Here is a 26900-nt window from a genome sequence, read left to right on the forward strand (position 1 = left end):
TAAACTGCACTGATGATTAAATATGAGCAAAAGCCCCCCCAAGTTTCTTAGAGCATTGGTGAAAATAACTCCACTGTATTGATCCCACTGGAGGTCTTTTTGTATTTTACCCATAGGTCTTTCTTAGTTATCTGAGGTGTGCAGTGCTTATTTGCAATATAGAAATAGACCTTCAGTGCAGAAAAATACAGTAGTTAAAAATTCAAATTAATTTCCAGTTTATTAAGTGGGTTTTTTTTTAATATATATTAGAGGATGATTCATAACTAACTTGCAATCTTAAAAAAAATGAAAAGGGTCAAGGACAGTCTGAGTTTACAATTTTTAAGCCAATGATCAATGTTGAGTGTACTGTCCTTATAAATATGATATCAAGTGGTATTATGCAAGGATTTTCAAGCACTTTAAAAACTCTGCTAGATGATATTTCATCATGGTCCTAACTAGACCATGAAAATTAAAAGCATTTTGCTCGAAGGGATATAAAATAAGGGAAAGTTTAAGGACTTCTCTCCCCCATGCCATGCACCCATATCTGTGCTTCACAGTGCACTCCAGGGCAGGAATGGGCCAAGGAGCACCAGCTCCTTCACACAACATTAAGCAGCCCCAGGGGAGAGATCTGCTTAGTTCCAAAGCAAGAGAACTGGGCATCCCAGTGCAGCTCACCAGGGCTCATTAGGGCTCATTAACTCCTGGACATAGCTCCAGCAACAGCCTGAGCATCCTGCAACTGTACTTCTCACACAGTGTGACACACTGATACAGATGCAGCTCCATGATTACAGCTTCTGGGGACTTTGCCACATTGCTAATTACCTGCAGGATTATAAAGGCACAAACTGGCAACAGGCATTTTCCAAGTTTGCTCTGAAACAGAATTGCAAGGAGACCAAAGAAGTGTGGAAATGCAAAAGTCAAGTAGCGTAATACTAAAAAGATACTTAGACTGCTCTGTGTCATAAGAATGGGCTGAACAGATCCTTTGCAAGCTTCCTGCAAGAGCTCAGAGACTCAAAGGAACAGGATAAAGCCGTGTTTCATCTTTGCCATCCTGAGAGGAAGCTAACTCTCATCTGCATAAATCACTGAGAAAGCAAACTGGAAACAGAAGCAAGCTAAAAAAGCACAGAAGAGCAGCCAGCAGAGTGGAAGGGGAAAAGATTCCAACAACATGCCACATGGACAACACTGCAAAATAAGATCAGCAGTGCTAAGACCAGCTTTGAGCAATGGCTTAAAAACACCCTGCTCCCTAGTTGGCTTTGCCCTCCACGAATCCCTAAGAAAAGTAGTTACTTATATTCTTGCTTCACTAAAATAAAACTTAGCACTTTGCTGTGATTGCTTCACAATAATAAAGAACTCTTAACGCTAATCACGTGACAGCACTGACTCCATCACAGAGCTTTGACAATGGACAACAAAAACATGCCCCACAACTGGAAGGGAAGACCGTTCATTTATCAGTCTGCACTACCACATTCCCTGACCTATTTTACTACTAAAAATAGTCCCTCTTAGGTCACTGCTGCAAATTGAATTCTGCTGCTTCATTGCCCACTGCAATCTCACAGAATGGCATGCTGCCTACACACAAAACATTAAGTAGGTTAACTTATTCACTGCCAGGGATGCAGCCAGTCTTCTCATATGGATAAAAAGACACAGATAATTTTGCTTAAATGAGTGAAATGTTTCTTGCATTGCAGTTAAAAGTCCAAACCCAGTTTTTCATATCACATCATGAATACAAACTCCTGGCTTCCAATTTGCCCACACTTACGATATGCTGTTCAATATTATTCTTTAACAGTATGTTTTCAAAGGATTTAATGTTACAAGTGATAAAACAGCAGCCCTAATGACCTCTCTACTGACAGAACAGCCAAGTCTTTCTTGTTTAGCCCCCTCACTAGGATAAGTCTGGGAAAGCAAGAGACAAGAGGGAATCAGTCAAAATGTTCCAAGTTAAAAAGACAGAATTTTCTTTCAAAATATCACATATTTGTAATTCCCAATCCAAAGCATCTCATGATTATCAAACTACAAAGACAGCTGGCAAATTTAGACTTAGCAGCCACAAACTACTTAAAAGAGAGAGGAAGAGGAAGGCATGAACTTCGCAGAGCAGGAACTTATTAGAGGATCCTAAACAGGAGACTGAAATAGGTATTATCAACCATTTCATACTTGATAGGGAACAAACAAGGAATATGCTATGTCCTTGCTGTTTTATTTGAGCTAGACAGAAGAAGACCAGCATATTTCCCTGGGCTAATACTGCATCTTCATTTCATCACTTCAATAGCTTCCCAATCTTAAATAAACAGACCCCAAAACCAAGCAAAGATCAAAGACAGCTGACTTCATGTCAGCTTTCTGCCTAAATCACTGCAAATTCTGCTGGGAATTTTTAGCATGCAGCAGATGCACACAGAGCTGAACCATTCAAATGATTCACAGGCTAATTAACCTAACTTTATTGTTATTTAGTTATGAAACCAAGTTCCTCACTTCCTGGTATTCTAAGAATAACATCTGCCAAATCTGGGCTTTCTTGACAGAGGGAAAATCCAATGTCTTCAGGGGACAAAACAGCCTCAGCTCTGCCTGAGTTTCAGCTGGTGTCATTTACAGGGATGCTGGAGGCACTGTAGGTCACAAGTTGTGTGAGAAGTCCATGGCCTTACCATCTGAGAAAGATGAGCTCAAATACATCACCACAAGGGGAACCACAGTCTCCTATCATGGATATATGAAATGTGCTCACAGAGGAAGAGGGAACTGGTCCTGCCAGCCAAGGTGTAGTTAGTTTCCCATTAACTGGAAAGGCATAAAATATACACTGCAAAACAGCCTGGAACTGCATTTCTGACCATCCTGAGCTCCAGATTTGCCACATCTAAATCCACATATGGATTTAAAACAAAATAAAAAAACAAAAAAACCAAAAAAAACCCAAACAAAATAAAACCAAAAATCAAACAAAAAACACAACAAGAAAAAACCACAAACAAACAAACAAAACCCCACAAAAAATACAAAACACACACACAAAACCCAAACCAAGCCAAAATAAAACCAAAACCACCAACTAGATATAATTTTCTTATTTCTAGCCAGTAGGTCAAAGTAAGGTTGGTCTCTTGATACATATTTTTCATGTATATATTTGAAAGGTTTATCAACTATATATTTCAAAATCATATTACACACTTGAGCATCATCAAGTCACAGAGCACAAGTGACACACTAGAGATGCCTGGCATATGTGTACAGTTGTTTTTAAATGAACATGCTATGTTCTGAAAGGCCTGTTAGTCACCTGAGTGCAAGCGAGATGAATATTAAGTTCCTTACAGAATGAAGACATGGAGCCCTCCTTACTTTTTACAAGATTAAGCATGTTCCACAGATTCAGACTGCATAGCTAATGAGTCCTCTCATCAGGATGTCCTTTTAGATCTTAGTTTCTCCAAGATGTTATAGCATTAACTGTGTTTTTATTTCTTAGATCAAAAAAGTGTTATGTTGGAACATTTAATGCAGTGACTGCATTTCAAAGACACATTACTTCATTCTCTTTTTTAACTCTCCCAGCAATGCTTCTGCTTAAAAAAACCTCTCTCTATTAGAAACTCTATTTATATGTGCATGTCTGTATCTATTCTCAGAGAGATATGATCAAGAAAGTCTGAGGTCATATGACAGACTATTCAATAGGTCAGGTAACTAACAGGAATGTCAGCAGAGTTAGGATCAGCAAGATAATTAACAACAATACTCAAGCAAAGATGCTCAACACAAGTGAAAATAAACTACTTGCACCACTTTTCCACAATGATCATTGCACATGAAACCAAAAGATCATAAGTATTTAACTATCTAATTAACACTATGGTCAAAAGTGGAAGTATCTGAACCTTCTTGACTATTTTTTAATAGCTATTATCACTATAGTCAAAATTAAGTCTAAGTTTGTAAACCAACAAAAGAAAAAAATAAAATTATATTTATGAAGCTCTAAAGTTGTCCAAGACCTAGATAAACTGTTCTTTATGGATCACTAAGAAAATCTACGCAGCTTGCTAAGTGCCTGGATCTACTAACATGGATTTAAAAGTTCAGTGAAGACACACGTGCACCATCGCTAGTGAATTTTTGGCAAAAGAGTAGGTAACCTGTAATGCATTTTAGGCCAAATGCCAAAGACAAAATGAAAATAAAACTGTTTCAAAATATATTTCAGTCCCAAACCAGAGAATTTACCATTTAAAACTTCAACCAGCTCATCATTTAGGCTCGGTTCTTCACATCACTGTCTTCTGACTGTGGGGAGCTATAAAATAAAGTCTTTTGAGTTTCACAATCTATGAAAATTGAGCACTATTACTAACCATCTACTAAGCCCACACCACTCAGAGGCACTAACTAAATGCACTGCCATATCTCAACCTCTATCACAGTAAACAATAAATTACAGAAATATTGGCACAAAGACAAAGGAGGCACTTTGAGGCCTGAACAAGGTTAGGTGAAGTGAAATGTCAATAAACAACGTTTACACTCACACAACTGTGCTTTCCATGGCTGGCAACTTTTGCGAGTGGTGGGCACCAAAGTTCACCTGCCTGAATGCCCACAGCAAGCCAGGTACAGGGCACTGCAGTACTTGTGTGTTCTGCAGTTTCATCTTTGACTCTGAGTTGTGACACCAGTTTTGAAACAGGGGTCAAGGCTGGGAAGAGCACAAGGTGCTCCTCATGGCCAAAGAGTCACACTACCTCCTCTTCCAGAAGAAAGGAAGATCCCTGGAGGCTGAGGACCAGCTGGAACTCGCAGTGCTCAGAATACACGGGAGAGTGCACGAGGCTGTCAGCTCATATTCACACTTGGGGAAAAAAAATGATCAGCTGCCACCTCGCACTCCATTTTGAACATCTGCAAACAAATGCTAAATCAGCAGGATACCTCCCTTCTGCTGCCAGTGCTTCACCTCATGCTCTCTCTGTCTCTTTTTCCAGAAGCACTACTTCAGTGAAGAGACCCCTTGGAAACCCCCACATTTCCTGACACCTCTGAGAGCATTTGGAAAGTGGATGTGTGATACAGGGGCCAAGTCTTCAGCTGCAAATCTGCCTCATCTGCCCCAGCCTCCAGCAGCTGCAAAATTAAAAAGAGCTGCCACAGCCAAACCACGGCTGAAGATGACAGTGTTTGTTCCTTTATTTCAGGCTGATAATGGTGTCACTGTTGATATGTTTGGGCTCTGAAAGGAGCACTAATAAGGAAATGGACAAAATTATAAAGGCAGGATAAGGAACATTCTAAAATAGAAATGGGAAAATTACCCTCCTTTTAAATTTACATGGAAAATTTGACTAGCCGCGACAAAATTTTATGCTTATTTAGCTCTTCAGGATGAAATTCTTGCTAACTACAAGAAGAGCAATCATTTAAATGTTCAGCTCTTAAAATTGATTCTCACCCTGTCCAAATGAGACAATTTTATCAGGTATCAAAATTATATGTGCTGTCATTACCCCCTCACAACTTGAGAAAAACATGGTCAGTAAGGAACAGAACTTTATTATTGCAGAATTTACTCTCCAGCTTTTGGCCACTTCCCAGCAAACCCCAACATTTACAGGACACTAAGTTCACAGAAAAGGAGCCTTCTACAAGAATGAGAAACTACATTTCATCCAGTGTAGCAGCAGTATTGCTACTGTGTATGTATTACCTATACCGTGGCTATTTTTGCTTGTATTGTCTACAAAGCAAATAAAATATAATTCTAATTTTGTGAGCCAAATGAGGGATGGGGAGCATGCATAAAGACTGCTGTAGGATCCACTTGCTTCATTCACAAAAACAGCAGTAGTTGCTACATAACCAAATGTTGCAAGGGACCTATTTTGGAAAGAGAAGGTGTTATTTTCATTAGGTGAATCCCTGTGCATTAGTCATGTAATTGGCAGATTTCCTCTATCACTAATTAGCCATGTAGTCAAAACTTGGGTTACCAAGGTCAGTCCTGCCTCTTGGGTATGTTAAAAGCTCAGCGTGGTAAAGAGCCATCAGCACCACTGAAATCCCCAAATAATTTCTGAGCTACAGCTTCCACTGCTGTGCCACAGGGAACCTCTGAAAGGGCCAGGTTCACTGAAAGGCTACCTGACATCCAGGAGCAGGAAAACTGCCAACTTTCAATGATCTGCATCCAACCATGAAAGGCATCTCTGGAGGCCTTTGGGTAAACAACTAAAATATGCAAAATCAGATGCTGCTAAGCAGAAAAGCATCAGGCACAGTTTAAGTTGATCTACACAGGCACAGATGCATTTAATGATGTAATGAGGCACTGCACCAGGCAGTGGCCATTGACAATGTGCCCTTTCAAACAGGATCCCTGTCTGGTCTGCAAAGAGCCCAAGCACAGATAGAGCTGTGGGTTGTGGAGGGGAAATTCTCCAACTAGGCAGTGATGGCAGCCCTCAGGGCTGTGCCCAAACCCAGTGCAAGGTCTGCACTCAGGCTCAAATTTAAGCTGAAACCCTAAATATGAAACTACCTTCCTTTTCTGGACATTGCTACATCCCAGGATAACCCCAGAACTGGCACTTGGACTACAGCATACCACATATGATTAAATAAAAACTTGCCACTGAATCCTTTTCTCAGTCACTTCTGAGAAGATATTCCTTTTAGTTTCATCATTGTACACTTAAATTGCATTGGAAGAGAAGATAGATTTCCAAAACAGGTCAGAAACAAGTGAGATCATTGTGGAGACACAGATACTCTGTATTCAAAGAGAGCCTTGGTTTAAGATGAGAAAGCCTTTAAGATATTACACTTCTGGTCTAGTCTCTGTCACTCCTTTGTTAATTATATTTCGGTACAATTGCCCTAGAAGAAAGAAGCTATGTAAGAATGAATTCTAAGAATTTTAGAGAGAATTGCCAAGATTTGCATACACTGCCTAGCTAAGCCCTCACATGAACGATCCTCGTTCTCAGGATTATAAAATGCACACTGGCTATTTGTATACAAAGTACCTGACTCCTGGAAATTACATATCCCATTTTTCTATGCAGAATAAAGTGCTTTCAACTACCACATTTACACAAAGTTTTTGCATGTTTAGACACAAAGCCAGTACATTTCCCTCTTCTTGGTCATTCTTTATGATGCCTGTTTCAACCTGCTGTGATAAAGACAGAAGGCACAGGACATCTGGGAGGAGGATTCTCAGAGGAGAAATGTCTTGCTTGTTTATGAGGAAGTTGAAGCACTTTCTGTGTTTTTTACAAACCTTTTTCCCCTTCTCCTTTGCTGCAGCTGTTGTGAACCAAGCCAATGAGGAAGGCAGAGACTGCGCATGCTGGAGCCTTTCACTTATTTACAGACCACTGCTCCTTAGAACAGCAGCACCAATGCATGACAGGAAAGCTGAGAGTATCCCTAGCATGACATTGTTTTACCAAAACCACAACACAGCCAAGTGCCAGTCTAAGATGGAAAAGAAAGCACAAATCCTGAAAAGCAAGAGATGCTGAGCTTTAAGAAGGCATCCAGTCAATATTAACATAAAACTAAAGCAGGTTTGGGAGAACACAAGTAAGGATATTGAGAAGAAGACACCAAATTCACAAGGGTCAGACTAGATAAAGCAATGTCTGATTACCACTACCCTACAAAAATATTAGAGATTCTAACTGCCTACCATTCAGATCAAAGGCTCAGATGTATGTTTGCTGACAATATTAATTGGGCCGTCTTATACCCTCCGAAAAGGCATTTATCAGAATCTCAGATTGCTCCTTGTGCCCTGCAGAGAAATCTGTTCCCCCTCTATTCAGGAGTGATCCATCTCACTGCAACTCATCTGTCACTGAATGGCTTCATGCAAACAGCTCTATCAACTTCCCTGTCTTTTCTCTGCCACTTTGCCCTTCCAAAATACACAGAATAATGCACCTGAACTTTTTAACAAGGAATCACACTGACAAAACTTGGGAGATCATCAAATTCAGCTACACTCAGTATTTTTCAGTGAGCAGGATGGATAAGTAGTGCAGATATTAGAGAACAGAAAGGCTGAAGTTACTTAGTAGTTTCCTTGGAACCCTACATTAAAAATGGCCTTGAGAATATCTCTTACTATGAGCATCCCTCAGATTCTTCAGAGTGAGGCAACTAAAAACTATTTTGTCCCCTTTTTAAAATAGCTACAAATTGGGGGAATCTCAGAACCAGACACAGAAATACTTAAAAATACTTTCTATTATATTCTGGGCTAGGAGCCTAGCCTTACAGGGAAAGGGGATTTAACATTATGTTAATTTAAAATTACTGTAATATGGAGGGGAGAAACCCTAACCTGTAGCTCTGTAACATTAATGAAGAAGAGACAAATAACTTTTAGATGTCATTCCTGTACATGTGTTTCCACATCTTTGAGACATATCAATCTGTATGTAAATGGTCCACAAACCCAGATCAATACATCATATGTATGTACAAACTTAACCAGTTGCTTCCTCTAAGGGTTGAAGCATTAAATGACCCTGTCTGCCTGGTTCTGACATGAGAACGTACAACTCTAGAATGAAGGGGCTGCAATCTGGATGGAAAGTAGGAGGCAATTGAGGAGTACTACCAGATAATCCTCCTGCACCACCAGACACTGTTTTACAACAGTAAAACTTTGAAAACAATTACTCAGTGATCAGTCTGATACACCACAGTGAGCCTGATTATCACCCACACCCTGCCTTAAGAACCCAAGAAGCTGGGTGCCAAAAAACATGTATGTACAAAAAATAACTAATCTTAAAATAATTCTTAAAATCTTGGTGGAAATCACTCAAATTTCACACAAGTGTCACGTATCTCATTTACAGGGAAGTGCGCACCAGAAACATTCCAGATGACACAGGCTCACTAGCTCTGAGGGAGATCAGCATTAAAGTAATATATCTATTTATAAATTAATGGCAGCTAACTAGACTAGAAGTTAGTCAAGTTCATTTCCAGGGAGACTTACTTGTTACAGTTCCATGGGGGCTTTTGGGATATTGTGCTTGCTAGGAACAGCCTAACAGCTGAACTCCAGCTCTCCCAAACCATGGAACAGCTTTTGAAAAACATAAACAATTTTTTTAAAATGCCAAGACAGATGGATCATTGCACCATGCAATATAAATTTAACTTTCCCACTGTATACTGAAGTATCACATGGTTTTCCATTTACTTCAGCATAGTTTCTCTACAGTTAGGGATAGAGATTGTACCTATTAGATCGGCCTCAAGTTGAGCAGGAAAAATGAAATTAGATGGAGGCAACTTCTGCTTAACATTTGTTTGCTAAAATTACGGGAATGAAGCTAATTTTTTTAACTTCTGTGTCTCAAAATGCCTTTCATTGTCACATACAGAACACCAAACAGAGGGTGTGTTATACTATAGAAGGCATTTATTCAGCAAGTTACAGCTTTGCAGTACTGCAGCATCATCACTTTACTGTCTTGGCCAGGGGTCTAAAAACTTAAAACATGATTCAAGCCTGACTTCAAGTTTAATTCTTCTAGCCAACACTAATGCAGCTAGCAGACTACTTTATAGTGCTGTATAACAGACTGGAAATCAGCTCTTCACAGGGCAAAATACTTCCTTTGTGCCTTTGTGGAGCCATCATTTCCCTGGATAAGGCAGAGAAGCTGGACTTCAGATAAGTTGTATCTACACAGTTCTCACCTATATAATCTCTTTCTTGCCTTTCCTACACTTTTGCAAAGGAGATCACAAAATTCTGACTTGGAATTTTTGCTCAGGTTTTAGGGTTGAGGAGAAAAGCACATATCCTAAGACTTTACACTGAACACTAAAGCATGCTTGCAGACAGCCAAGCAATGAGGATTTAGAAAACCCTGTTAACAGAGGAAATGAAACCCATCTAATTCATGGCCACATGAACCCCAACTAATGTGTGATGAGGGTAATCTGGAGTGTAGCAGAGACATGGTGACTCAAGCAGAACCTCATGGTTTTAGTTCCCCTGGATATTTAGCACTCTGAGCTGTGGAGCCTGAAGGCTCAGCACCTCCAGCAGACAAAGTCATTTTGATTTCTGCTGCCCTTGCCTCAAATAGCCAATCAAATGCCAGCTATAAAGGAAGCATAAGCACATTTACCACCATTATTTTGTAGGTGACTGCACATCAAACCAAACTATCAAAAGCAGTCCTGGAGTTCTGTAATCCTTAACTCTCCCAGGCAGAGATCACGAGCTGCAGACATAAGGGTGAAACTTGGCACATTCATTTCCAGCCAAGACAATTACAAAGTTTGAGCTCCAGCCCTGGGGACTAAAATGAATGCATAAAGTCCCTGTATAATACAAGTTTATCATTCTTAAGGCTTTAACTGCTCACACTGAATTTGCAAGTCAGCATCAGGCAGAAGCAACCACAAAAGCTCTGCAGAGGGAAAAAGTCCTCGAAGTTAGTAAGCATTAGCTTCACAAAGTGTAAGAAGACTAATAACTGGGAAATACAGAAATGTACAGTCTCTGAAGCAGGATATTTCAAAATTATGTACATTTTGTACTTCAGAAGACTCAGAGAGCATTCATTACAATTATGATACTTCACTGCTAGCTACCCTAATTACCCCGAGACAAAAAAAAAAAAAAAACACCAACCCCACTCTTGTTCAATTTCTGACATTTAATTCACTTGCTGGGGAATCTCTTTGCTTAATAAGCATTTATGCTATTTTCCTTGCAAGGCACATGTTGCCATGGAGCACGGATCACAGGCAGAAGTGATTCTGCCTTTTTGAAATGCACAGCCTTCACTTGAGGGGCTCTATCTTACTACCTGTCAGTCATAACCTTTTGCTAAGTAAACAGGGCAAAACCAGAGTGAGCTGTGGTTACATTTGTTTTGATCTTAGTGAATGGTCTCATCCAAAAGCTACTCTTAAAAAGTCTTCCCCATTTTTCACTGGCATTTTGCTTTGACAGAATGGAGTTTCCTTTCCTCAGAGTGAGAAGGTGGCAGATGGGAGAAGGAGGAGGATCCAAGCAGACAGAGAAGTATTGCACAAGACACATGCTGAACTTGTCAACAGAACAAGATTTCTTTACTACAGTGCTTAAAAAAAATTAAAGTGCCTGCTTCTTTACTCAACAAATCTTCAGAGTTATACAATAGCATTCAGGCTGTTTTACTTCAGGGTACCCAGAACTTACTGAGGATGAATCTTGCCTTGCAGCTAACTTGAACAACAGTGTAGTAGCAAGACTGAAGGAATCTAAGTGACATCTGAGTGACAGCAAACCATTATACTACTCCTGCTATAAATGGCAGGCAACACAAGGTTTGGATGTATGCAGAATACATTTGGATTCCTACCTCCTTTCATTGGTAGGTGGCAAGATGAGTCTCGAAGCCAGAAAAACAAAAAACAAAACACATCTTAAAAATAGGTTGCGTGGTCTCAGAACAGCAAGGATACCAAATCCTGGTACCTGTAACATTTTTTCCCTTTTAGGCCTACAGAAAAAAAAGTTCACGTGAGCCTTAAGGTGATGGCTGGCCAGATGCACCGAAAAAAGCAGCACAGACTAACCTGATCCTGTCTCCAGTCTGGCACAGGGAGACCCGCAGCTGGCAGCTTCCTGCCTGGCATTTCTCTATGGGAGAGGAACAGGACTGCACTACTGGAATAAAGGAAGACTCCAGCTTAAATAAAAAGCTGCCTCCAGTATGAAACCTTCCAATATTCACCAAGAGGTCCCAAAATTAAGGAGATTAAAGTCATGTCCAGTGACCACAAATCAGATGGTGAGTCCAATGACACACAGTAGACAATGGTGACAATTTTCCTCTCCTCTGCACAGAAGTAACACAGATAAAGTAAATACTTTTTTTGCCTAAGCGAACATGTGCTTCTCAGAAAGGGCCAGAATCATCCATGCACTGGGTCTGCATCACAGAGAACCAGTGACTGCTACAAACTTGCCAAACATCACACATTATCCTGCATACTCGATATGAAGCATGCATTAACATGATTAACTCAGATGCCATTGGTATTTCTGAAATAATTCCTTTTGGAGGCCTCAGTAATAGAGCTTCCCTTCAAGTAAAGGTCACAGATTTGATCTACTATCAGCAGGGAACAGTAAAAAATTACGAATTATTCCTATCAAAACTAGGGAACAATTTATTTTACAGGAGTTGCAAGCAAGCATTTATTAAATCACTATCACAAAAAACTACACATCTTGAAAAATGTAACAGCTACCAAGATTCTGTTAATAGAACAAAATTCAGCAGGCTACACTGGAAAAAAGTTCTTACCCCTTGAGCATACATACATCTTTCACCACTACCACATCACACATCAAGTGTCCCATGTGCTCATTTAGCAGTACAATGTGTTGCAGGCCTTTAAGAGATACACCTTTCATCTCATTCAATTTTAAAAGACCATTAAATGTTCATAACTCAAAAAAGTACAAAAAAAAAAAAAAAAGCACATGGGAGGAAACAGTTCAGGAGGAAAAAATAGGAAGTTAGAAATCCAAAGCAAACTATCTTTCAAGGCAATTGAGCTTCCTACTCAGAATGATATGATTTGTGTTGCTTGTCATCCTGCCCATTTTCTGAGATGTCTCAACTCAGCAAGATAGCAGCTGGTGTCACTGAAAACCAAAGGCAAAGGGAAGCCAACCTCCAGTTTAATATCAGACATTCACAGCAAAGCAGCTGCTTACTTGTTCAATCTCTTGGCAACTCAGATTTGTCGCCAAGGTCATGGCAGATTAATTATTTTTTTAAATTAATATTAAAATGCCTAAAGGAAGGGAAGGGGAAATGATTAATGATGTATCCTGATAAAATAATTTTCCCATGTTTGACTGAATTTTTATTCTGTGCATCATCCACAAGGAAAAAAAAATAAAAAAAACTCATCAAATTCAGAATCCTTTCTACTCAAAATCCTTAACTGACAGAAATTCTTCCCTACTGAGAAAAGTGGAAACTGAAATCTTCCAGCCATGCACATCCTTCACTCATCAGAAAAGCACTGTGTCTGGCATTACACAACGTGTCATGGGCAGTGGCACTCTGGGGGATTCAGAACAGCCTGATTCTCTTTCACAAGGTGAGTAACAGGAGATCTGTGAACAGCTTATGGGGTTTTGAGTCACTAGTGCTGCAGGTCACATAACATCCAAACTGACAACTGCTACATCTCTGCTAAATTCCCCAGAGGAAGAGAGGTTTGGAAAGATCAAAGAGGGGGCCATAAAGGACACTGGATATCATTCTCACAGCTGGGATAAGCACTGGAAATTTCATTATGGTACAGCATTCCCTGAGTTGCCTGAAGGTATTTCAAAAAAAAGGTGTACAAAAGAGCAAATATGGCAGCCAGGCTCCCTGGGTGTAACCTCACACTCACTGAACAACCCACACAAAAAAACAAATAAGAGTGAATATGAGCCGTGAATAAGAGCAGAGTTAAAACTGGATTTCATGTTTGTTATGGGCTCATTTGGAAGCCTCACCTCTTCCATCTACTGCCTTGGGCTGGAGCATCCCACATAAATCACTTCCCAGTAATCTGGTCATTTGTTCCAATACAAGGCTCCAGAGCAGGGAAAGCATAAGATGCTAAATCTAACAAAGAAAGGTAGAGCCTATAACATGAATTCCTGGCATCATGTGAAAGCCTTCCTAGAAAACATTTAATTTAGCAAATCAGGGCTAGAATAAATAAAACCAAAGTTTATACTGGGATTAATACATCCTATATTATCTTCCCAAAGAAATTTTTCCATCAGATTTGTAGAGGGGAGGAAGAGGTAGACCAGAACTAAGCCAGGTAAAATGTAACTCATTGAAAAAATCTGCCAAAAAGGCCTCAGCATACTGGTTTTTAAAATCATTACAGTTCATGTGTGTTATTGCTGGTGATGGTGGGAGGGTTTCTTTGGTTTTGAGAACACTGACAGATGTGCTGCCATCCTAGCAAGTTCAGAGCTATCAAATACTCAGTTAACAGAGGCATTTTGCTCCTTAAAGACTGATGGGCACCAAGACCTTTATATGTAGCAGCAGTCTCTCACTTCATTCAGCTTCCTGCTAACCACAGTTATGTTTGAAGCCTCACCACAAACAAGCATAATATGTTTGACATGAATCCTGTGTGATTTCCTTGTTCACCAGGACAATCAACCCTTCCCACTGCTCCATGAGAAATGTTACATGTTCTGTGCTAAATACCTCTTAAAATCCTGTTCATATAGCTTTCAGTCCTTCACAGTTTCTCACAGTTCAAATAAGCCCAACAATCTAAAAATAAAATTATATGAAGAGATTTGTGAGAAATAATAAAAGTCCCAGTTTAGTTTAGTTACTCCTCAGAGACTCCAAAACAAAAGCACAGGAAAAATCACAATACTGAAATGAGTCTCAAAAGCATTTTTAATTTTAATTACTTTGTTACCTACCTTCTATAAAGAAGCACTTGAGTGAAACAAGTTCAAAAAGCAAGGACAAGTAAAGGGTGATTTTTATAAATATGCCAACTTTTAATCTCTTTTAATCTCTTTTAATTTGACTTTTTTTCCCTAATGTTTTTTCTTAAATACTTATCTCTCTAAAGCCAATGACTTTTAGTAAAATTCTTTATTTTTACCCTGAAAGCTTGCTCTAGGCTTGCAAGCTTGAACAGCTTCTTCTTCATTATTAGTAGCAAAATAATCTTGCCTGCCAGCCAATACCTCATTTCTCCACTGCAATTTCAACTACCTTCAAATTCTAAGTCCTAAATTCTAAAGTGGGAAAAGAGGATCTTCTCTTATGGAAAGGTATAGAAATAATTCCCCACCCCACCTTGGTTAACAAAAGCTTCAGGGAGCCTGCTTTGATGTGTGCATTTAGTCCTGCTCAGTTACAGCCAAACAGAGGAGATTTGGCCCAGAAACGTCCCTGTTCCACCACCAGCCTGGCACTATTTCCTTTATATCCTTGCAACACCACCTCTCAGATTCATGTCACTGTCAGCATCCCTACTTTCAGCACTGGCTCTTGAAAGATTTTTCTGACCTTCATAACTGAAAGAGAACAGTAGAACCATATGACCAAAACAAGCTGTAAAATCCAAAAACTGGGCAGCAAAGATGACTTTTAAATGTGCATTTGTGAAAAAACCCAACTCACAGTCAAGCCAATCTCCAAAATTCCCTGCTTCAATCTTTTTATTATGCAGAAAGCTACTCAGAGTATTTAGGATGGTGTTAGTAAAACACACACACACACACAGAAAAAATATCAAAACCAAAAAAGCTTCAGAGAATACTCACTCAGAGCATGTAACAAACTAAGCTAGTCACAAATATCTATCCGTATGCTGAGAGAAAAATTTCTTAGTGCTCCATCAAGGATCTGGATAGTGACTACACACAGACATGGGAGTGAAAACCCAAGGTTCTGTAGCAAGATATTCCCTCCTGGAGAGCCACAAAACTCACAGCACGGTCAGGGCACTCCTAACACCAGCTTTCTAAATATAAAACACCTTGCCCTCCTGCCAGCCAGCGATTTAGCTGCAAAATTTCTACTCTGTGATACACTTAGAAGGCAAAGTGTTGAGGCTGATGCATGTACAGAATCCAGAAACCAGCACAGCTCACTGCAGAGCTGCTCAGCAGAAGGACACCAAAGCCTTAATTTGTTGCCCAAGTGCTTTGAGCTGCTTTGCTGGCCTTGTGCTTTTACTTGAGTGAGCATCTCTCCCACATGCTCTAGATAACACCCTGAAGCCAGACATTTGTCCTTCTTTTTATTACATTTTATAACCACCAAACACTTAATCTCTCTTTGGTGACCAAGGGTGCCTATTTTTGTGATTCCTGTTTGCTTCCTTGAAAATTCAGATAAATATGCCTTAGATATCTTGGATGTATTTTTCTTCTACTTCAAAGCAATTGCTCCGCTTAGAGCCTGTGAGTCAACAAATACGATAAAATCTGATTTGTTTTCTAAATACTCAGCATCCATCCAGTGAAACCTCTGACAAAGGTCTACATGCACCTGTACTGCAGCTCCCACTCTTAAGAGTGTTCTCATCCTCTGTGATTTTCTAAAACCAGGTGGAAAGACTTTTCCTTTCCACAAATACCTGCAGGGAAGGGCTCCCTACTCATTCAGCTTCAAGCAAAAATTCTTGCTTAGTAGTGTTTGCTGGTTGTTTGCTGTCTTCCCATGACAATTATCTCCTCAAGCTAACACTCACAGTTCTAGCTGGATGGGTTTAGCTGTCACCAGAGGTTAATATTGCTCACTTGCCTCTTCCCCATCGTTGGGAGGGTTCTTGACACAGCAGAGTTATCCCTGTGGATGTGATGCAGTGTCTCACAGGAAACAGACTGGCAGCTCAACTCTAGACACTATGGTGATGTGTAAAGTTCGGGGAAAATTTTACAAGAACTGTGAGCTTTTTGTACAGAAAAAAGTAACAGCTTTTATCTTCAGGGCCTGCCTAAGCAGCTCTGCATCTGGTAACAGCAGGAAACCACCCTGTACACAGTATGACAAGCACTGCATTATTACCAGTTTATGTGCTAAATTATATAAATTAAGATAGAGACACATACACCAAGACTAATTATATTTTAAAATTGCCTCTCTGAGGGAAAGGGAAGTGATTGCAACTATTATTAGCTGCAATGCAATACTAAATAAATAAATAAATAAAATAAGGTCCCTTTACTCTAGGCATTTTAAAATACACTATGAGGCAAGTTTTTATTCCAAAGATTTCACAGCCTAAATTGACAAGCTGCACAGAGAAAAGAAGAAGCTGAACACAGCATTCCAGAGAGTTAAGTCTCCCAAAATATGCATCGATACAGAAGAGACAAAGCCTGCAATAGAAGGTAGCTGTAAAATCTGGACTTCATTTCTGTAACACAAGTTGCAGTTCAGTCAGATCTTATCCTAACCTCTGGAGTTTCTTTTTAGAGAGTCAATGCAATAACACTTTCTCTTGTAAATCCAATCAGTTTTTCACAGCAAAATACCCACCCTTCCTTACAGCCAGCAGCCACTGACCTCAGGCAATTCAGTTGATTCAAAGCTATTTTTAGCCCCATCAGAAGGTTTTTCCAAACGCTCAAATTACCATTTCCTCATTTCTTTCCTCATCACTTTACACCCACAAATTCATGAGATAGCTGGCAACCTGACTTTCCAATAGTCCTTGGAAAAGAAACACTAAAAGATCAGGGGATCAGATTCTGTGAGTATAACCTGCTAAAAATAACAAAATAATCAAACTTCTGAAATTTGAAATTCAATTTCAGCTTCCGTCTTACCAGAGGAACAATTCATTTTCCTGGAGCACCAACAGTATACAGAAAAGAAACACAAAGTGAGAAAATATTTGAACAACTCTCTGTATCTAACCATGACAGGAAAACTGTGATGTCAAATCTATATCCAGCTATGTCCAAAGCACTCAGACAGGTGATCAGGTATCGATGGCTGCTTTTTCTCAGCAAATATAACCAAAGGAGCTTATATTTCGAAGAGCTATTTAAACAGTCAAAGCTACATTAAGAGCTAAATGACATACGAAATGGCTCTGCCAGAGAATAAATTTAGAAGGTCGACATATAACCCGCATGGAAACGACAACAGTGATGGTTACTCGAAGTCCTGCCAGGTGCCCTTTAATAAGCAGAGAATGTGATTAGTGCTGCAATGCAAAGAGACAGCGTGCTGTAACATGACTCCATGCTGGTCTGCCAGGAAACCTTTACAATACAGTCCCTGGCTGCACTGGGATTTTTCATGCATAATAAATAAAGCAACAGACTAACAGACTCAGGCTCCTTGCTGAACAGCAGTGCCCTCCACTGCGTATGCTGAAGATTCCTCCAAACGCTACAGCAACAGAGAGAATTTATGATTTTTCTCCTCACGACAGACTGCTGAGTCCCCTGGGACCAAATGTCAGACTCATGGCTCTATCTGCTGCTTCACAGGGCGGCTGTGAACACCTAAATAATACTGTCAGCATAACGCAGGGCTCCGTCCATCAGCCTGCACAGCCTCCTCTCCCCATTGGTGCTCACTCTGCCAGAGAAACAGATCTTTCATCATCTGTTACAGCCCTCCCTCGACTGATGCTTTATACAATTATTCAGTTGGAATTGTGGAACTTTGCTAAAAGTACAAAACCCTGCTAATTAAGAGGTAGTGGCTTGCACATAGGAACCCTTCAGTTTCCTTATTCAAAAAAATGGAATCAAAGTGCTTGGGATGGCATTAATACCACCACCATTTTAAGATGAGTATCACCACCTCCCTAAGCTTTGATTGCTTTGATCACATTTGTTTTCCAGCTCATAATTGCTATGTTCTTCCAGGGTAGGAATATAAAAAGAAGATGTCAACAGAGCATGGAATAACAGCTCTTTTACTGCCCCTCTAACACTATTGCATACTTTAATTCAGACCATTTGAGGCATGAGCTATCATTGGAGTGGAAGGATGTTTTTATCCTAATTTCCTCTACAAAGACCATTCTTCCGTTAAATTTGGTATTGGTTTTTATTCTCTAGCTGCAGCTTCAGAAGGATGCGAATGCCCACGTTGTGATATTTACAGCTGTGGTCACACACGAACCACGGAAGACAAAACCCTGAAGCTTGTTCTAATTCACATGAAACAAAAAAAGGCAATGGGAGACAACACTAGCCCTCTTCTGGAAGGGCCTGTAATTTAACAGAAGGTTGAGAAGTGACTTTCAAAATATTTCATGATAATGCTATTGCACATTGAAACTCATTGTGACCAGCCAGGGCCTTGTCTCCTCATATGTCACTTGTACTTCCATGGGCAAAACACACTTATGGTTGGGTGGCCAGCTCGGGGCTCTGGGGTTCATTTTTATTGTTTTAACATTAATTACATTATGCCCTCTCCACTACCACTAATCATGGGGGGAAAGCAGTGCTGAGTAAGTAACCTGAATAAGGAAAAAGCCAAAGGAGACAGAGACAAGTCAAACGAGTAAGAATGACATTGATCACAAAGCCCAATTTCTCCTTGTGAACACCACTGCACCACCACCACCTGCTCTGACAGCACCTCTGGTGTGGGTCACTACAAAGCAGTGTCCAAGTAAGGATTTGGGGACCATCTCTCTGAAGGATGTTTCAAATCCTCCATGAAAGAAAATGAGCAGAAGTCAGAATTCACTGTGCTGACTATGAAAGCGCAAGAAAAATCTTTAGTGCTATCTGAAGTAGCCACATGTCCCAACACTTATTCCCTTCAAAACACCACACCAGAAAATGTTAACTTGAAAGATCCACATCTTTCTCTTCCAAATAAACAAATTCCCCTTTGACGGCTCCTTTAAAGTGGGACTTCAACAGAAACTAATTAGCTTTTAAAACAAGCATTTCTCCCTACATATCCTCCAGTATCTTTTTAAAAAGGATTTTCATTAGTTTATATAGGTTGAGAAAATCACTAAAAGCAAGACCAAAAAGGGATATAATGCATTGCCAAGGCTTTGGGGAGACAGACTGTCTCCCTTGTCACCTTGTATAGAACTGTCACCCTTGTAATGATTTCTAGGGGCAGGGTTTAACTACCTCCAGGAAGCTTGAATAAAATTCCATGTTTTAATTTTTACTAAAATAAGACATTTGCATTTGTAAGTTCTTCACAGCATTCCATTCTGTGCCCTGTGGTTGCAATACAGTCAAGGCATTGTTGCATTTAATAGCATCTCTATTTCTGCACAGTTAATACTGCTTGATTATTTAAGTTGCAGCTAATATTGCATGAGCTACATGTTCTCTTAAAAGATAACTATTCTCTTTTTCAAAAAGGAGCATCAAACTCTTACTGTGGAGTGGGCAGAAATCTGATAAGAGCCTTCTCCATAAATACTGTTTTTAAACACAGGCTTTTCAGGGTAAGAATCAAACCTCCTCACCTTTTCAGGGCTGAAAACACGATAGACTGCTAAACCTGGAAAATGTCCAGTTCTGTCACAGTGATTTAGATCCATTATGTATTTCAGTCATTCAAAGACTGTGTCTCAGTATCACAAAGTTCAGCACTAACACTGCAGCTATCACATTCAGGTAGAAAAGCCACCTTTGTGGTGCTCAGTAAGTACACACACAGTTTTCAGTGTAGCAAGGTGTTTTTCAAATGTTACACAACATTTATTAAATAACTACTATTTCTTTCAGTACAAAACCAGGCTGGCTCCTAAGATGATTAATCCATGACTGAGGTGAAAAGTGCAAGGTCTTTTCTTACTAGGCAAGGATCTTTGTTCTCAAGTGAAAAGTCATACAAAGATAAAAAATATTACAACACTTACAAATTTTAGAATCGGGATCACAGTACAACGCCAAACGAAGAAAAAAATGTGTTTTCACCAAGGGCTAGGTGTGAAGATGTTTGCACTTCTTCATGTCCTAATAGCAACTTTTAACTCATTAAGTTTAGAAAAGCAGGTACATTTCAAGACAACCCACACCTCATTCTCCTTTATAGCAAACATTTACCTCATAATCAAATAAAAACTAAAATATTACCAATATAGCCACAAAAAAGGAGTGTCATCACAGCGAAGAGAACAGACAAATTTTGCACTGACTTCACAGAAGAAAGCAAGAAAAGAGAATTCAGATAACTGAACGGTACAAATGGATGCAGACTATATAAAGTAACACAAAAAACCCAAACTGCTAGCCTTACAAATCAAGCAGCTTGTATCACCAGCAAGATGATTGGAACACTACTTCAGCATTTGTGGAATGAATCATAAATCCAGCCTCTCCATCCTAAAAATGTTTCTATTTAAAAGATGATGCAACAAACAAAGCACAAGCACGTTTTTATATACAGCCAGAAATACTGACTTTACTGTTAAGGGCTTCTCAGTTTACCTGTCATACTGAACTTGAAGTATTTCAGTTTTAAAGTCAATCACTCAAACATTTACTAATTAAGAAAGACATGGCTGATACAGTTGTTATAAATGAACTCTGCTTGAATAATAAGTTATGAAAAAATTGTACAATCAAGTAGACATATTCATGGAAATCTCTCTGATATCTTTTAAGGACTGTAACAGCTGACAGCTTAGAACCAAGAGTGACCAGTGATCAGAGAAATCCCACCAAACAACGATTTAAAATGTCAACCTTTTAAAAGCATATGTAAAATTCATTTCGGGGAAAATTGTATCATAGTTCTTTAGTTCAAAAAATTTGCAACATCACATTTATGTTGTCCTTAAAATAAAATTGACTGGCTTCCAGCACTGATAATTTCCCCATTGAATTCAATGAGTGCAGCACACAGCTTAGATAGGCACATGGTGTTCTTTACATATGCAAAGCTCTTCATTTATTGTATCTTTCTTCTAGAATTTCTTTCCCCGACCCATTTTTTCCAGAGATTTCTGCCTAGAAGGCAGAAAGTTTAAAAGGACATAAACAGAGAGAAGGTTGTTCAAACTCAATGCTTTGCTTTCATGCACATTGGAGGAATCTGCCAGCAGTACATTTTTACTTCATCAATTCAGCAAGAAACAAGATTGCTCTTCAGTCGACATTCAGAAGCACCAGCCTGACAATTAATACAGGCATGTGACTGAACAAGTAGGGAGAAGGCAAAAGGAAAAATCTTTTCTTAAATCCAGCCATAAACTTTATATAACTTAATAAGTTCGCTACAAGGTTTAACTGGAGAAGGATAATTAGAAAACAGACTACAGCAGATATGGAAATATAGAAAATGCCACCTTTGTGACCACTTACCAAAACCTAAAAAATCAGAGCATGGAAAGCAGGTTGAATACCAAATAGCTGCTTTTCTCTACCTCTGTCAAACCACACTTTAGAAAATTAAGGAAATTCTTTCCTTGACATCTCAACACATCAGTCACAGCAATCAAAAACATCTACGTGGATGGAGTGCTGTTTCATTTCCAGCTCTCATTAGCATAGAATTCCTTTCTTCATCTGTCTTGCCCTGCCTCTTAATGGGGATAATTATGCTGACCTCCTTTATAAAGACCTCGAAAAATCTACAGTTAAAAATGTCCCTAAACAAGTAATTATATGTAATAGCAATCATGTATCAAACTTCAGTTATCAACTCATCACATGAAAGCAAGAATCTGATTGTTCCTGGAATTAGTACACAAAATTCAATTTCTCCACCGACATTAGCTTCCTAGTACTTCCATCATTATTACAACAGCTGCATTATGCTAAAACGCACTAAAGAACCTGTCTACCACTGACTGACATTTTGAAGATTTTCCAAGCTTCGAACAACAAAAGACCCAGGACTTTTTTTCAGCAATAATTTCCATGTTAATAATTTCCATTTTGTTAAACAAAGATATTTTTGACCAGCATGAAGCTTTGATGCTGTTTTGAATCTGCAGCCTGGATTGTTGCAATGGCTCCAATATAAAACAGGCTGTAGCATTTTGCAGATGCATTTTCCATCCATCAACCCCTCTGTCTCCTTCCTTGTGGGCTTACAAGGCCATAGTTTCATCACCACCACTTACTGTCACCCGTTTCCCTTCTTCTTTCCTCTACATCTGTATGTTACTTTCCTCCTTTCAGCTGCACACAATGCCCATAATCATTCAGTATGTCTGATGTACACGTTTTTCTTTTATCTTGTGTTATTAAAAATGAAAAAAAGGTGAGATGATTTGTTATTAAGCTACTTACCAACTATTGCCAGATTATGCTCTGAGCCACATGCAATCTGAAAAAGAAATATGAATGACTAAATCAGAACCTCCTTACCGGTTGGAAGACAGTCACAATAATGACAGAAAATTAAAATTAACCTGAAACAAACAACTACAGTTTGTAGAATACAAAATCAAGGTTGAAGTGTTCTTACTCTTAAACGGAATTTCATTTGTAGCTTTACTTAGGGGCTTAGGGGCTTAGCGGCAGGGATGCATATTTGCTTGTTTTTTTAATAGAGGCATTTTCTTTTCAAAATGCAGACATTTCAACTCTTTCAAGCAAGAATGGCCACGATTCTGCAAAAACGTGACACCTTTGACAACACCCACTGGATCCAACAAGAGGCACAGAGCAAACACGGATTAAGCCACACAGAAACAACTGGGAATCAAAAGGGTGATGAAGATCCCCATATCTCTTACCTATGCTGTTTTTCCAGCTGAGGAACTGCTCAAAGTAAACAGGCTCAGTGTGCTAAACCTGACATGATATGATCCCTATGGTCATTTGCCTAGAACGGAGAAAAACTGCCCTGGGACTCCAACCCTTCTGTTAGCTCATTAATGATGGAAATCAGTTACAAATTTCTTCTTAAAGCAAACTTAAAGTTCACATCTTTTTCATCCTTCTTTGCAGCTGCTGTGAGCATGTCTGATATTTAAGTTGCTTTAGCATAATGAGTTTTTGTAAGTTGTCCACCAATGATGGTAACACAGGCACCAAGAGCAGTCCCCTGTCCTTACTGCAAGGGCTTTTCTTCGCCACAGAATTTCTTTTGCAAGGTCACCGCCAGCATAATAGTCTGATGTAACAGACTTCATTTCACACAAGGTTACTCTACTGGGAGCCCCCAAGTTTTTAATTTAAATAAAAGCAGCCCCCTCAAAATCCTTAATCCAGTTCACTGTCTTGAAACTACTTGTCCATTATACCTACTATTGAGCTGGAGAAAATTAATAAGCACATTCTTCTTAAAGAATATTTGCAATAGCTAAACATAATGCAGGAGTATATGTTCAATTATATTAAAAAAATAGAACTCCATACCATCAAAACTTTATATGGTTCTGTGCATGCACACATAGTTTTATAGCTTTTACAGCCAGAGAAACAGCTAAAATCACCTCCAAGTGTACAGAACATAAACTCACAGAAGTTAATAAAACAGGCCTCGTGCTCAGCTCACTGTGATTGAGTATTTACTGTTGAAGAGACACCCAAGACTGACACACTGAGTAGCTTGAGCTCTTTGTTACAAAGGAACAACACAATCACTACTATTCATATGTCACCCGTGTCACAACTGCTACATGAAAACATTTGGTCAAAACCATCCCAAAACAACAATGGCAAGGAAGAAGAAAAATATTCTTTAGAAAAAAGGCGCTTAGACAACACATTAAAGCACGTGGGAAAACAGGGCAAGAAAAATAATTTAAGTCACAGCACATTCCAGCATGGCCTCATCTTCAGAAAAAAATCAAGACAAAGCAGCAGGAAAAGCAATGCCTTTGCAAGAGCACTAGCAGGACTGCATCGAGTCTTTTATTCCACAATACTGCAGACAGGAAAAGCTCCAAGTCCCAACCATTAAAAGATATAAATCACTGCCATATCCCACACCACTATCCTCAGCACAAGACTGAGCCCTACAGAGCAGCAGGGCTGGCTCCTAATGCCTATTGACTGGCTAATGCTCCCACCTGTTCTTCTCAGGCTTATAAGACGATGCCATGGAAACAAGATCCACACATGGAAACACGTGCAAAAGCTTTCTAGCAAAAAAAGCAAATTTTTCATCTTCACCAAGTGCTGAAAATTGGATATACTGAAGTTGCTGTTAACAGAATAAATAAATTTTATCTGAGGTGTGAATAATCTTGGCTAATTCCCTAGGAAATAGACTGACATGGGCAGAGATTCAAAAGCATCGGCACAAAAGAACTCTCAGGCTGGTGGCTGACACTGCTAGGACCTGCTCCAGAAACACTACATTAAAAAAAAAAGAAAAAGAAAAAAAAAAAGCCCCACACAAGCAAGGTGTTATTTAGATTGTAAAAAACCTCCCCTGACAAAGAAGCTGCTTTTTTTTTTTTTTTTTTTTTTCCCTGCATTCAATAGCAGCAGTTAGAGAGCCTGCAAACGAGATAAAAGAACGCTGGCAATCTCAATCAGCTTTGCACATGTAGCTGTCACTCTGGCCACCATTCAGAGGCTCCCACTGGCCAGCTATCAGGCTGTGAGGGAGGCAGTGACACCAGACCAGGAACTGCTGTGTTACACGGACTGGCCGGTGCTGGGGAGCTGCCCCCAAGGCAGCCACTCTTGGCCAACATGCTGCAGCTCTGGGGCTGATGGGGTAGGGGTACTGCAAAGCACAAAAACACCTCTTCTGGGGGGATAAAAGCCACCTCGGTGAATTGCCAGCTTTGCTAACAGCAACTGAAACCAAGTAAAATCACACCTGCTGAGGGCAGTGCCCTGGATTCACCCTCGACAGCCCAGAGCAAGGACAGCACACACCATGCACCAGCAGCAGTTCTGTGCTCCAAAGTAGAATTTGCTTGATTTAGAGCACAAGGTTCACCCCACCTCTGCCTTATCACAGGGTGTCACCACCTGACAACACAGACTGACTTTGTAGGAACCCCCAGATTAAAAAAAAAACAAAAAAAAAAACAAACCTTGGAGAACTCTAAATTTAGCTTCCTGGAACACCTTGTCCATCATCTATGCTCCTTGCTACAGGCTATACCATCCACCCATAGGATTCCTGCTGGCCTGCACACCTATGCCTCTGGAGCTCAGGAGGGACCACACCACAGAGGTGAAGCAAGGTCACCACTGCTTACTGTACATTAAAGCCTTGCAGGTACTTCACAACATCTTTCTTAAAATAAATTTTAAAATGTGGCACCCCCTTTTCTCTGTGACTCCACACAACAGGCAACAATCAGCCAAGAATGATTGATTTGTTGGTACAAATACAGACCAGCCAGAGAACAGCACTGCTGAACAGATGTTTTATGCTTACATTAGATGTAATAAGCTCTTTAGTCAGTGCAGGTCAATGGGAGAAGCCTGGCATTTACTGCAGCAACTATAATTTTCTGGCTACTTCTCTTTTGTCCCCACCCCCAATGTGCTGCAGAGAAATTAAATTCCAATAGACATCTGCATGCTGCCAGTGGGTAAGTACATTCAGGGATGTTTGTAAACATACAATAATGTTTCCTAATTAGGCAATAATTTTACATTATGTTTTAATTGGAAAAAAAATCACTAAACTTAATGACAAATCAGAGACTGTTACTTAGCAAAGCATTCTGAAGAATGTTAAGAAACAGGACCCCCTCCACAGTAAACAATTCGCACTAAAGTTCTCAGTTTGGAGGGAAAATTGAGAAGAGTTGTGAAGGACATTGAGATCTCTATATAAGTGATCTCAAGGCACGTGACAAATGTCTATAAGGCAGGAAAAGAAAGCATGGGGACCATTTCACCCAGAACTTATTTACCTTATTATCTGTCCTCTTTCAAACCATACATAAATTGTTTGTTTCTTCACTTAAACTGTGTGCTAGCAAGCTGTTTTCTACCTAGCAATAGTGGCTGTGGTTCACTTCCATCCATCCATCCATCCAGATTTAACATGTGGTGTAAGCAGCGAAGGGACCAGCATTTTATTAATCATAAATAGTATGATAAATAGCATAATCACAAACATAAGCTGCAAGGAAAGACCTCAGCAAAGCAACCACAAACTCTGGGCAAAACACCAACACCTTTCTGCAGACTACATATATGCTTATGGCCCAGTCCTAACAAAAAATAATTGACTGAATGTAAAATCAATGGGTTATGCAAAATAGAGAAGATGTCACTTAAGAATAAAATATTTTTCTATCTTAAAAGCACTACATGAAGAAGCAAAATAATGTTTAGTGCATATATATAAATGTTCCCATATATACCTGCGTGTATGTATAGACATGAAAAAGAAAATATATATATACATATAAGGAAAAGAAGGTTATCTACTAAACAAGATATT

General features: G+C 39.5%; 1 protein-coding gene across 2 annotated transcripts in view; it reads right to left on the minus strand.

Annotated features, from left to right (window-relative positions):
• The window catches only part of SERGEF (secretion regulating guanine nucleotide exchange factor), a 136266-nt gene that overhangs the window by 37270 nt on the left and 72096 nt on the right, over positions 1-26900 (minus strand). The window contains exon 10 of one of the 2 annotated variants that reach the window (XM_062494236.1): positions 22820-22856. The exons of the other annotated variant lie outside the window; for it this stretch is intronic. Coding sequence (XP_062350220.1) covers positions 22820-22856 — 37 coding nt within the window. The remainder of the gene's footprint in view (positions 1-22819; positions 22857-26900) is intronic. 2 annotated transcript variants of the gene reach the window in all.

This window comes from Cinclus cinclus, chromosome 6 (assembly GCF_963662255.1).
Source record: "Cinclus cinclus chromosome 6, bCinCin1.1, whole genome shotgun sequence".
NCBI classification, from domain to species: domain Eukaryota; kingdom Metazoa; phylum Chordata; class Aves; order Passeriformes; family Cinclidae; genus Cinclus; species Cinclus cinclus.